The sequence below is a fragment of the Octopus sinensis genome, linkage group LG9 (genome assembly GCF_006345805.1).
Source record: "Octopus sinensis linkage group LG9, ASM634580v1, whole genome shotgun sequence".
Taxonomy (NCBI): Eukaryota; Metazoa; Mollusca; class Cephalopoda; order Octopoda; family Octopodidae; genus Octopus; species Octopus sinensis.
The window spans coordinates 35,845,110-35,858,304 of NC_043005.1; the positions used below are offsets into that span (position 1 = coordinate 35,845,110).

Below are 13,195 nucleotides of genomic sequence, written 5' to 3' on the forward strand. Positions count from 1 at the left end.
AAAGTTTGGCATTGTCATCTTACAAGTTGGATTCTGTCAAAGTCTTCAATCTATGCCAGCATGGAACATAGATGTTAAATGATGAGACTGATGATGATTATTATGATGATGATATATATGTGTGTGTAAGGCAGTGAACCAGCAGAATTGTTAGCATGTCAAGCAAAATGTTTAGAGGCATTTCTCACACAGACAAACAGACAGACAGATAGATAGATATAGGTGTAGCAGTGTGGTAAGAAGCTTACTTCCCAACCACATGGTTCTGGGTTCAGTCCCACTGCATGGCACCTTGAACTGACTCAAAAGGCTGTTGAGTGGATTTGGCAGACAGAAACTGAAAGAAGCTTGGATATGTGTGTGTGCGTGTGTGTGTGTGTGTGTGTTTATGTTTGTGTTTGTATGTGTGTGTATATATATATGTACATATGTATATATGCGTGTGTATGTGTATGTGTATGTGATTTTGTCTCTGTGTTTACCTCCCTCCACCACTAGACAACTGGTGTTGATGTGTTTACATTCCTGTAACTTAGCAGTTCAGCAAAAGAGACTGATAGAATAAATACTAGACCTAAAAAGAGAAAAAGCAGAAAACAAGTCCTGGAGGCAATTCATTTGACTAAAACACTTCAAGGCAGTGCCCCAACATGGCCACAGTCAAATGACTGAAACAATTAAAAACATAAAAAATATCTACACACACATGCAGAAAGGGCTTCTTTTACTACCTATGTACCAAATCTCCTCTCTAGGCATTGGATGGCCTAGGGTTATAATAGAAGACACTCGCCAAAAGTGCCGTAAAGTGGTGTTGAACCCCAAACGAGGTGGTTGAGAAGCAGACTTCTTGCTACACACACACACACACACACACACGCACATACACACACACACACACACGTATGTACACATATATTAAGACTGTGGTTTGAAAGTGTATTTGACAGCTATTTCTAGCATATTGAGTGACAATGTAAAGGCTCAGGATGAGTTTTGATTGGGGTGATTCATTTAGGCCACATGACATTGTAACAATCAAGTAAACCACACTGAAGATTTAAAATGTTTTTACATTTGTAAATCCTTCTATAATAATAAACGCGAAATTTTGTCTGGGACCCCTGTATCTCCGTCTACATTTGCTTTACATAGACATATTATACCTTTTTGGAATCAGGATGATCCCAAGATTGAAAATCTGCCCTTCATTTGGTTCAAGAACATCCAGCATAAGGATCTGATTTGAAAGCATTTGGGTGGCTATTTCTAGCAGGAAAAGCTTGGCTGATTCATGCTATCTCGGTTGGCGTTAGACGACGTTAGAGATCAAGGGAGGAATAACTGGCATTTGCTTCGTTAATTTTATGTTGAGATAACAACTTTGGGACAAATTGACCAACAGTTGGAATTCAACTTAGGACTGAAGAAGGCGGCGAGCTGGCAGAAACGTTAGCACGCCGGGCGAAATGCGTAGCCGTATTTCGTCTACCGCTACGTTCTGAGTTCAAATTCCGCCGAGGTCGACTTTGCCTTTCATTCTTTCGGGGTCGATTAAATAGGTACCAGTTACGCACTGGAGTCGATGTAATCGACTTGATCCTTATATATGTCCTTGTTTGTCCTCTCTACGTTTAGCCTCTTGTGGGCAATAAAGAAATTAGAGAATGACTACATTACAAAATTAATTCTCATCCGTCCTGGTCAAAGATCACCGGGGGCAATATAGTCATTATAGATTTATCATAGTCATGCTATTTAGCTCTCTTTAGTTTTGAGCCTTAGGCCCAATTAGCCCTCCGCAGAAGCTAGCCTAATAGTCCACATGTTGCGCGGTTGTTAAGCTAGTGATGAATATAAAATGAAATGGCAAGGAAGATAACTCCATTAGAAATAATACAGAGTTATATTTCTTAGATAATCTAACTGCATTCATCTACGAAACGGATGATTTTAACTAAAATTTTACTTGGTACGTTTCTCGGGGCTTTAAAACTATCCATTTATAATTCACTCAGAGATAGAACATAATGGAACCCACAAAGAATCTCAAGTGCTAAAATTTGGCTCATACTAAGGAAATCATATATAACCTTTGTGAGCCGCTCTCCGGCTATCTATCTGCGGCTTTATATAGCTATGGTAAGACCTCACCTGGAATTTGCATCACCGGTCTGGAACCCCTATCTTGCCCAGGACATCATTCGTCTGGAAGCTGTTCAGCGACGTGCAACCAAAAGAATACCCTCCATCAGGCATTTGCCATATCCTGAACGCCTTACTTCCCTGGGCATGGACACATTGAAACTCCGACGTCTGGCAGCTGACTTGGCAGACACCCATAAAATTATCAACCATCGCACAAACAATAACTCTGAGCACCTCTTCAAACTCCACCCATCTAACACCCGTGGACATATTTAGAAAGTAAGAAAACAGCACAGCTCCCATGACTTCAGGAAACATTTTTTCACGCTGAGAGTTGCTGAAGCGTGGAACAAACTGCCGGCATCGGTTGTTAGTTGTCGGAGCACTGCATCCTTCAAAACTTCCATGCTTCCTGAGATTCGCCAACACTACACTTGATTTTCTTCCCTCCATACACACACAAGCATGTTCACTTTCCAGACATTTCTACATTACTGCATGTACTTTATATGCACTTTCTGACAAGTTGTGGTGCACCTGAGCACTGTATACAATAATTTCATTATATATCATATATATTATATATAACCTCTTTGTGATCTATCGAGTATAATAATATAAAATATTGGATTTAATAACCAAAATGATCAATTAGAGTGTGGAAGACAAATAAACCATTCCAAACACGAAAACTGTTGACTTCACTTAGACATTTATTATTTCAAGCTAAAATTTTCGTTGCACTAGCTGCAGCCTGGTCACTAATACAATTCCACTATAACTAGTCTATAACAAGGCTGTTGGCCTGTATGTACATATAGGCTTCAGGGATTTTAATATAATTATAATTTTTTTCTCTCTCATCTAAATAGGTCAGCCATTTTAGGTTGTCCTCAAGTGATGATTCTTGTAGGTCAGTTCATTTTTTTTAAATTCATGGTTGTGGTATGCACTTTCACTCTTGTTCTTCTCTCAGTGAGGGTGGTCACTTATGGCACTGAACAGGTATATTGGCCAACAGCCTTGTCCACAAACCAGTTGCAACGAAACTGTGTCATTTACCAGGTTGCAATTATCTTTATCTTTACCCGTTTCAGTCATTTGACCGCAGCCATGCTGGAGCATTGCTTCGAAGGGTTTTAGTTGAACAAATTCACCCCAGAACTTATTTTTGTTAAGCCTAGGAATTATGCTATCAGTCTTTCTTGCGAAAGCATTAAATCATGGGGATGTAAATACACAAACACCAATTGTCAAACAGGAGTGGGGGACAAACACAAATACATACATATATATATATATATATATATATATATATATATATTCACATGACAGGCTTCATTCAGTTTCCATCTACCAAATCTACTCACAAGGCACTGACCAGCTTGAGGCAATAGTAGAAGATACTTGACTAAGGTGTCATGTGGTCAGGAAGCAAGCTTCTTTCCACACAGTCATGCCCGTACAACAAAAAATTGATAGAAAATAATAAATGCTTAAACAAATTTAACAGATTTTGTGTATTTTGGAATGAGCCTTTCATGCTGTAAGTTGCTTTAGTTTCAACAAACTATCTCAAATTAAATTACTTGCCAGACAAACCCAATTTTGAAATAACTATAGAATTTGGTCATTACATTCATATAATGGCCTTCTCATCTTGAGACTTTTCTGCTGTTGTATGTGTGCATATTTTATTTATTCCTTTAAGTTTTCTCTATTCTACAGTTTTGAATAACAAAAATCTTATGAAATTTTGAAGAGTTAATTAAATCATTAAATAACAAGTTGAATAATAATAACTTGAGTGAAATTCATCACCACTAGAGGCATATAGACTTAAGGGGTATGTGGCTCATGATTGTAATATCTCAGGCTTAATTCAGGTAGTGAGCAGGCAGAAATTGTTGGCATGCTGGGCTAAATTCTTAGTGGCATTTTGTTCATCTTTATGTTATGAGTTCAAATTCTGCAGTGGTCAACTTTGCCTTTCATCCTTTCTAGAGTCAATAAAATAAGTACCAGCTGAACACTGGGGCCAGTATAATTAACTTAAGCCTCTCTTCTGAAATTACTGGCCTTATCCTAAAATTTGAAACCAATATCTCAGGCTTAATTCCTGGACCAAGCAGTGCACTGTTACCTTAAGCAATATACATCTTTTAACATTACTCCAGTCTAGTGAAATGAAAATGAGTAACAGCTGAATATCGAGGTAGCTCTCTCTCTCTCCCTTCAGCTGTTACAGCTTGGGTGTGCTGTTGGGTGAAAAGGTGGGAGAGTCAAGAGGTTACCTGTTGTCTATGTCTTTTCATAACTACTGTGCAGGTACCTAAATACCAATTAGTAAAAGCATGGCATATTTTACTAATGACCCCTTTTGATACTAACCCGGCCAAAACCGGCTCTGGCTCTGTAGTATAAATGTCTTGTTTTCATAAGTTTTTCATTAAAATATACTACCAAACCTTAGTCACAATTTATGATCCTAACAGTAGCTGAATGATAAGTAAGTTATTTTACTAAATTCTTTGTTATATTTACAATTAATTGAAAGAAACCCAGAGCATCTCAAAATGAATACAGTAACGAAAGGGTTAACCCTTTCGTTACTGTAGTTGAATAAGTTCATCAACATCACGGCCTTATTGTTTCATTCATTGTATGTGACACATAGTCAAACAACAATTGAAAAAAGAAACAACTGATAGAGTATGGCAGAAAACCTTCCCATATTTTGCATGGTCATTGGTATAACAAAAATAAAATTGGGCTGGTCATAATGGAGTTGTCACGTAGTCAATGTTTTACTATAGTTTGTCGCAGTTATCATTTCTTTGTTTGAATTGGTGCATGCTGTGAGTTTTCAGTTGGAACATTTATAAAAAAATTGTGAATCTGAGGTTTTTTTTATCATGCCTTGTAATCAATGAAAATATGAAATAGATAATTTACCCATCGAATGATACTTGGTACATAACAAGATTACCCTCAATAATGGTACAGTCCTTGAAAAGTTTAATATTCTTTGAAGTCAACCATTGCTTTGTTCCTTCACAGGCTATAAAAATAAAAAAAGCAGAAAAACATTAAGAATTGAAGGAACAACATTTGAAAAGTATAATTTTTAATGTCGGCTGCAAAGAATTTTCTGGAGTTGATAAAGGAACTGACATGATGAGAACAATAGAAAATTGGGGAAGGGGATTAATAAAGATGTTGAATATAAACAGGGAGAAGGAGAGAAAAGAGAGAGAGAGGGAGAGAGAGAGTGAGGGAGAGAGAGAGAGAGTGAGGGAGAGAGAGAAAGAAATACGTGTGTGTGTGTATATATATATATTATGCTGTATAATAGAAAATTTGGCAAAAGAATATCACACACACCCTGCTATATATATACATATATCATCATCATCATCATCGTTTATCGTCTGTTTTCCATACTGGCATGGGTTGGATGGTTTCAATGGGGACTGGTAGGCCAGTAGGCTGTGCCGGGCTCCAGTCTAATCTGGCAAGGTTTCTACAGCTGGATACCTTTCCTAATGCCAACCACCCCAAGAGTGTAGTGGGTGATTTTTACATGTCACTGGCAAGGGAGTCAGTCAGGTGGCACTAGCATCGACCACATTCAGATAGTACTTTTTATGTGCCACCAACACAGGAGCCAGTCTGGGGACATACATATACATATACACACATATATATATATATATATATATATACATATATATATATATATATACACACATACTTGTACTTGTTTTATTGACCTGAAACAGGTGAAATGCAAAGTCAACTTTCAAAATTTGAGTTGCGACCATAGTGGCCTCATTATTATTATTATTAAGGTGGCAAGCAGGTAGAATCATTAACACTCTGGGGAAAATACTTAGCAGCATTTTGTCAGTCTTCAGGTTCTGAGTTGAAATTCCGCCCAGGTTGACTTTGCCTTTCATCATTTCGGGGTCAATAAAATAAGTACCAGCTGAAAACTGAGGTTGACGTAATCAACATATTCCTCTTCCAGAATTACTGGCCTTGAAGCAAAATTTGAAATCATCATTATTATTATTATCAACAACAACAACAACAATAAAATAATCCATAAGAACACTTACTTTTTGGGCAGGCTCCGTCACATTTCACACAGGTGTTGTTTATTACTTGCTTCTCCACAGGACATTTTCTTACACATGCAGCATTATCCTTCAACATATGCTCTGTAACAACAGACTAATAACACTGATAGAATACACTTAGAAAGCTAAAAGAAAATGGACAAAGAATATGAGAAATATTGCTGCTGACCTTTAATGTTTACCCTTTTGATAAAAATATGCCTTAGACTGCCTTTCTACCACTCAAAACTTACTGTTTTGAAGTGATCCAAATCAAAACCCTCCATCAAACATTCATGTTAAGGTTACTGGTTCAAGAGATACGACAACTGGTGAAGCAAGATCAAACATTTAACCCTTTCGTTACTGTATTTATTTTGAGATGCTCTGTGTTTCTTTCAATTATTTTAAATATAACAAAGAATTTAGCAAAAGAACTTAGTTATCATTAAGCTAGTGTTAGGAACATAAATTGTGACTAAGGTTTGGTGGAAGATTTTAATTAAAAACTTATGAAAACAAGACATTTGTACTACAGAGCCAGTTTCAGCCGGGTTGGTAACGAAAGGGTTAAGATGACAGAAACATCTGGCCCATGTTCATGAACATCTTACTCAAGAAAGTATGTGCTGTCATGTGGGAGTTTTGTCACCTACATTTGTGGGTGACCCCAGGCAGCTCAAGCATCACAAGTGAAAGGGGTTGAAACACCTACAGAGTTGCTATACTGCCTGATGAGACACTGAATCCTGCATTCAAAGATAAGAGTACAGGAGCACCCTCAGGACACAAGATTTCACTCTAAATGTTCCAAACACCAGCTAAATAACGACAAAATTATTTCACTAGATTCTTCATTATTTAAAAAATTGAAGTTAAGGCAATGTATTTCAACAGAAACATGATAACAGAAGGGTTAAGATACTGCTTTCCAAACTCTCCAGTAGAAGCAGCCTTTTGTTTTTCTGATGGTAAAATTTCATAAAATGTAACATTTTATAGTTATCTCAAAGTAAAGGACAGGATTTGATTTACAAATTCATTTTTCCTTTATCATGTAGAATTGAAAAGATTTGTGAAAAACTGATGAAAGGGAAGTTGGCCGGAAACTACATCGATGTCAAATGTTAAACTAGAAGTTAAATGTCAGATTGGTTTAAACCTTTGGCATTCAGATTACTTTGTCAAATGTAAAGTTTATTCGCATTTCTTTAAAAACTAATCATGCATTGTCTTGTAACTTTGATATTTTGATTATATGATTGTTTATTTTTAGAATGACATTGTAGAGTAAGCGTGAGAGGTCAGATATTGCTGGTTTGAACATAAAGGAGCATGAACATAAAGGAGGTAGAATATTTAGTCCAGATAGGGATGGTTTAAATATCAGATTGGTTGAATGGAATTGAGTTTGAGTTGGTTGTGATGGAAGGGGAGGGTGTAACAAAAAGTCACATTTGAAGATTCTCATCATATATAAAAGAATCATAGTTTCTAGGTATTTCAAATACAATGACAATTCTGTCAGGACTTCACATTTGATATGATTCCTCTAAGCAGAGTTTCATAAATTGGATTTCCTGATATAGGATGTCATTCGATAAAATTTAATAAAAATTTATTGAAATAGTAATTGTATTCACCATTTTCAAAATAATAAATTATTGTGTTAAGTGTGTGTGCAAGTGTGCATGCGTGCATGTGTGTGTATAGAACATCTGTTTTCCATTTTGGTGTTGGGTGGACAATCTGACAGGATCCAATGAACTACAGGACTGCATTGAGCTCCATTATCAGCTTCGGTATGATTTCTGTGGCTGGATGACTATCCTAATGCCAAACCACTTTACAGTGTGTACTGGATGCCTTTTTATTTTATGAGACTGGCACTCGTGGAGTCAACAAGTAAACTTGCAAGGTTAGACAAGATAAAACAAAAAGCAGCCCCCAACATTCTTGAATATCACAGCAGGAAAGGTTTTCAAAATAACAGTGTGTTATCAAAATAACATTTGAAGTCACTGATAAGATAAGCTTTTAATGACATGCATCTGTCCTTTGAATGACCAAGATAATTTAAGGTAAGAAGTGGCACTTCAAACTGTTAGATAATCTACAAGAAGATACTAGTTTCTCAATCATGAGAATATAATTTGCATATACAACTTGGAATGTAATCATTGTGAGTAACTACAAAATTGCCATCTTTGAATGTGGAAACTGTCCTATGCCGATAATCACAGAAGGGCAAACCTCTTACCCTTCAACTTGGCTATCGTAGATGAATATTGATATGTTAAACCTCTGTGTAGTCTTGAGCAAGATATTAAAATGCATCTTGTAGGGAGGCTGTAGCTCAAGAGTTTAAGAGTTTGAGGGAGTATGGAGTCAAATAACAGAAGATGGTTTTGTGGCTAAATCATGTAGGACTGGGAGAAAGGTTGACCTTTAGACATATGTCACACAGGCCCACTGGTGTGTGGACATGTACTGATGCTATATGAAACTCTGCCAAGAGTTAATTAAGACAAGCTTGGAAGAGCAAGAGACTAGTAAGAATAATGGCAGAAAGTAATGGGAAGTCACTGCTGCAACTTTTTCTCCCCTGAAACATCATGAACTTTGGCATGGAGGCCCATGATTGCTGATGCCAGTGAAACAGGTGTGTCACATGAAGAGAGAAGAAAGAAACTGCAGTGATTTTTTTATCCATCTGTCAATTAGTAGAAATGTTTATTTTAAAAGTGTTTAACTCACTTGGACAATCTTTCACACACAGAGAGCCATAGGAATATTTGTAATTTGGATTCCGTTCCCATTGGAAAGTTTTTTCATTATAGATATACATTTGAGGACAGAATGGAACACATTCACCATCATCTTTGAATTTCCTACAAGCCTATAAGGAATAAAAGAAAGTATTTCCATAAAAACACAATAATTCCAGATAAAGTTTGTGAAAGATAGAAAAATAAAAAGACAGAAGATATGATGATATATCAAATTGTAAGCCTGATGCTCTAACCACTAAGCCATGTACCTTCACTGTATTATCATAATATATATGATAACACCCTAAGGCCTCATTTATGTAACCATTATATTATTATATTATCATAAACAGAACCACAAAAGAAACATCACACATATTCTAAACAGAAACTGGTTTATCAACTGACTGCCATAATTTTGATTGAAGAGTGCTAATTAATGATGAAACATTATTTCCTGAAACAGGTTTGATATCACATAATGATGGAGTATCCTGGATCCAAAGAGATGAAATCAATATCTTGTGTGACCACCATTAGCATTGATTACCGCCAGGCATCTTCTGTACATTGAATGCACGAAACAACTGACGAAGCAACCCACACTCTGTTAAAACTCGCAGGGAGTTGTGCTGCAGTCGTTGGCCTTGGATGGATGTCATTTAGCCTTCTTTAGATTTCATCCCACAGGTGCTCTGTGGGGTTCAAGTCCGGTCTTAGGGCAGGCCATGACAGTGTCTGGATGTTGTGCTGTTGGAGGAACTCTGTTGTCAACCTGGCAGTATGCGCACGGGTGTTGTCATGTTGGAACACATGATTTTGATGATGGGCAAAATATGACACAATATGAGGCATCAACACTTGGTTGATGTAATGAGCAGCAGCTACTCTACTGCCCTGGCCTTGGCTGATGTTTTGGAAGACCACCAGCCCAAGTTTCTGGTTGAGTGGAATCCTGCCCCATACCATGATGCTCTGTCCTTCACATGAGTCTCTCTCCACCACACAGTCATCGGCATGATGTTCACCCTTTCTTCTCCAGACCCAAGGTCTGCCATCTGTCACAGAAATGTAATGTCAACTTTCATCAGAGAAGACTACAATCCTTCACTGCTGATATCACCAGTTCTGACGTTTTTGAACCCACTGCAGACGTACCTGTCGATGAGGATCTGTGAGGATGGGGTCCCTAGCCAGATGTTGACAAGACAGATTGAAAGATCTAAGCCAGTGGCAAACTGTCTTTGCACAAATGGGTCTGTGGTGAGTCCCTATCATCTGTATAACTGATTCTGTTGCCCATCAGAATTGGTCCTATAAGTGTTGTTGGTGCAGGTGGTGATCTCACATGCTATTGTAACCCTCAGTCGGCCACTGCGTGGACAATTATTTGTGCTGTTTGTGACTTTGTATCATTCCCTCAGCCACTCAGTTGTCTGAATATTGCAGTTCAAGTCATTAGCACTAACCCATGGACATTGACCAGCATGGAGATATCTGATGGCTTACTCCCTCTGATTTCATGTCAGTTTCGGTATGCTTGCTTTGTTCAGAAAACGAATGACAGGCTGGTAAATTTGGGTGCCTTTTATACCCAATGAGTCAACGTTTTGCATGTGCATCATGCTTTTCATAAAGATGCATTCACAAGCATTACCATGTTCACGAAAAGTGAGTGAGTTTGAACCCTACATGCAATCCTTGTGTTTTCAAAACGGAGTGATGTTGTGGGTCAGTGATAACTTCCTGATGTCAAATTACCTAGAAAAATAATAAAATCCATATAATGTCAATATCGTGTGTGAAACAAATAATCTTTTACAGTGTGACGTTTCTTTTGTACTTTAGTATAATTATAAATAGATATACAATGGAAGAATGTAAGTAGATATAATACCAATGATTACAAACAAAATGCTACGTACAAGACAATCTCTTTTCTTGGGCCCAGTACATCCACTTGCACATTGAGAATGGCAACACTGATTCGGCAGTTTACCAAAACAACGATTGTCACAGGAAGCACTGCACACAGGACCATAACTCACTAAAAACACAAACAAAACAAACAGACAAAAATAAACAATATTTTTTTTGTTGACATTAAACAAAATCTGATCTTAATAAAAATGCAAAACAATTGAGAAATATTTTAATTTTGAAATTTAACCCTTTAGCATTTAAACCGACCATATCTGGCCAAAATATTCTACCTGCTTCATGGTCAAACAGGCCAGATGTGGCCTCTCACACCAATCTTACAATATTATTCTAAAAATTAACAGTTACCTCATTAAAATCTCAAAGCAACAAGAGTGTTGTGGGTACATTTTTCATGACACTAGCATTAGTAATGGTCACCCCATAACATGCAAAGCTAAGACTGTAAAGTATCCCCTATAACAGAGGGAGGATAGAAGAGAGAGTGAGTGATGATTCTAGACAGAGAGAGATGAGGAATAGTAAGAGGGGAGTATGAGGGGGGAATGAAGGAGGGAACAAGGGAGAGAGAAGGGATTGATAATGGAATTCAGAGAAGAGGATGAGAGATTTGAAAAGGTGATAGGGCAAGTTGTGTAAGGCAGGATGTGTCTAGGGTACTAAAATTAAAATAATCAACTGGTAGATAATATAAGGAGACCAATGAAAACTTATAGCAGAAAACTAAGTCCCTTGGTCACGACTGTCTTGAGTCTTTAGACTCATAGGGTCAGTTATCCAGTTTCCATGACATATAAATGACTAAAATCACAACATATTCTCTGAACAGGAAACCAATCTATTGCAGAGTTACCCCTCTATGGCTAAGCAGCCTAAATCAATGTGAAATGAAGTGTTTTACTCTTAAACACAACACACCACCCAGTCTAAGAACAGAAACCACAATCTTGCAATTGTGAATGCAACATCCTAACTGTTAAGTCACACACCTTCAGTTACAACACAAAGGGAAGTTAAAATAAGTTCAATGCAACTCACATTTTTGGCACATGTCTGGTCCAGAACCCCAACAATTTCTTCGTTTTGTGGTATTTTGATAACAGCTGGAGTGGCATGGCTCACCTGTAAATATATACAATAAACCAATTAAATGAAATAAAATACCTCTTGCATGAAACAAGTGAGACAAGTTCCAAGTCTCAGTGGTTTTGTATGAAGGGGTACTAAAAAGTTCCTGGCTGTATGGGTATTGTGAAAGGTCTGGTTGGAGACCCAACTTACTGAGTTCTTTTACAGGGCTTATAAAAACTAAAGGACTGCTGCAATAAGTGTGTGAATCCAAGAGGGGAACATGTTGAATAAAATCATAATTAACTGATCCTCTTGTATTTTCTTTTACCCAAAGCCAGGAACTTTTCATCACCCCCATATATACCCATTCACTATTTATGGAATGGTTTCTGGGATAGAATCCTCAGGCACCTCCTCTATTGCAACCTGTCAGAAGCAATCAACATTAGTCTACATTTGGATTTCCAAGTGTGACTGACTGGGACTATGGATATTATCCAATCATTTCATTCTTGGTTTGCCCCTATGTCTCTTGCCAGTTGGATTGGCTTGAAAAATCCATCTTGTGAGTCTACTCTGCAACATTCGGATCTGTGACCTCTCAATGCTGCAGTGGTGTAGTCACTGTCTGTCGCTGGAACATGGCTGAGTCACTCTGCAGTCAATGGTCAAGGACCAAAAGACAAGCAATTCAATGGATTGCTAGGTTTTATAATAATCTAGAGGCTCCAGAAGAAAACCTGGAAGACTGTGTTACAGGACCTTATCAGAAGGTTGCAATTGGTTGGTTTAAACATTGGCACGAAATAAAGCAAGAGTCAAAACTGCACCAAAACCAACCAATCAGAGCAGTGGACACAACTGGGCCTAAGCAGCCGAAGGATGGCTGTTATCTGCCATGATGTTATTTGTATGATATCTCTCTAAGAGGGATAATGTATTTCACTAAGCGCTACAAGCCTTTGAAGAAACCTCAATTCAGCTGCTTTTAGTTATCCGCCAACATTCATGATCTCAGTGATTAATCATTATCAAATCATATCGTTTTACTGTTCTGTTAGTTCACCAAGAATGTTTGTGTCTAATAGAATGTAATGTGTGAGATACATTAGGGCATTGCACAATGTCATATGCTTTTCAGTT

The 13,195-nt window shown here is 37.5% G+C and overlaps 1 protein-coding gene across 2 annotated transcripts in view; it reads right to left on the bottom strand.

Moving 5' to 3' along the window:
* The window catches only part of LOC115215587 (epidermal growth factor receptor), a 190,661-nt gene that overhangs the window by 53,127 nt on the left and 124,339 nt on the right, over positions 1–13,195 (bottom strand). Inside the window, exons 4-8 of one of the 2 annotated variants that reach the window (XM_029784797.2) lie at positions 12,020–12,103; positions 10,966–11,087; positions 9,027–9,168; positions 6,270–6,371; positions 5,104–5,209 (exon numbers count right to left, since the gene is read on the bottom strand). In XM_029784797.2, coding sequence (XP_029640657.1) covers positions 5,104–5,209; positions 6,270–6,371; positions 9,027–9,168; positions 10,966–11,087; positions 12,020–12,103 — 556 coding nt within the window. Of the gene's footprint in view, positions 1–5,103; positions 5,210–6,269; positions 6,385–9,026; positions 9,169–10,965; positions 11,088–12,019; positions 12,104–13,195 lie in introns of those variants that run through there. The other variant, XM_029784798.2, reaches the window with a different exon arrangement.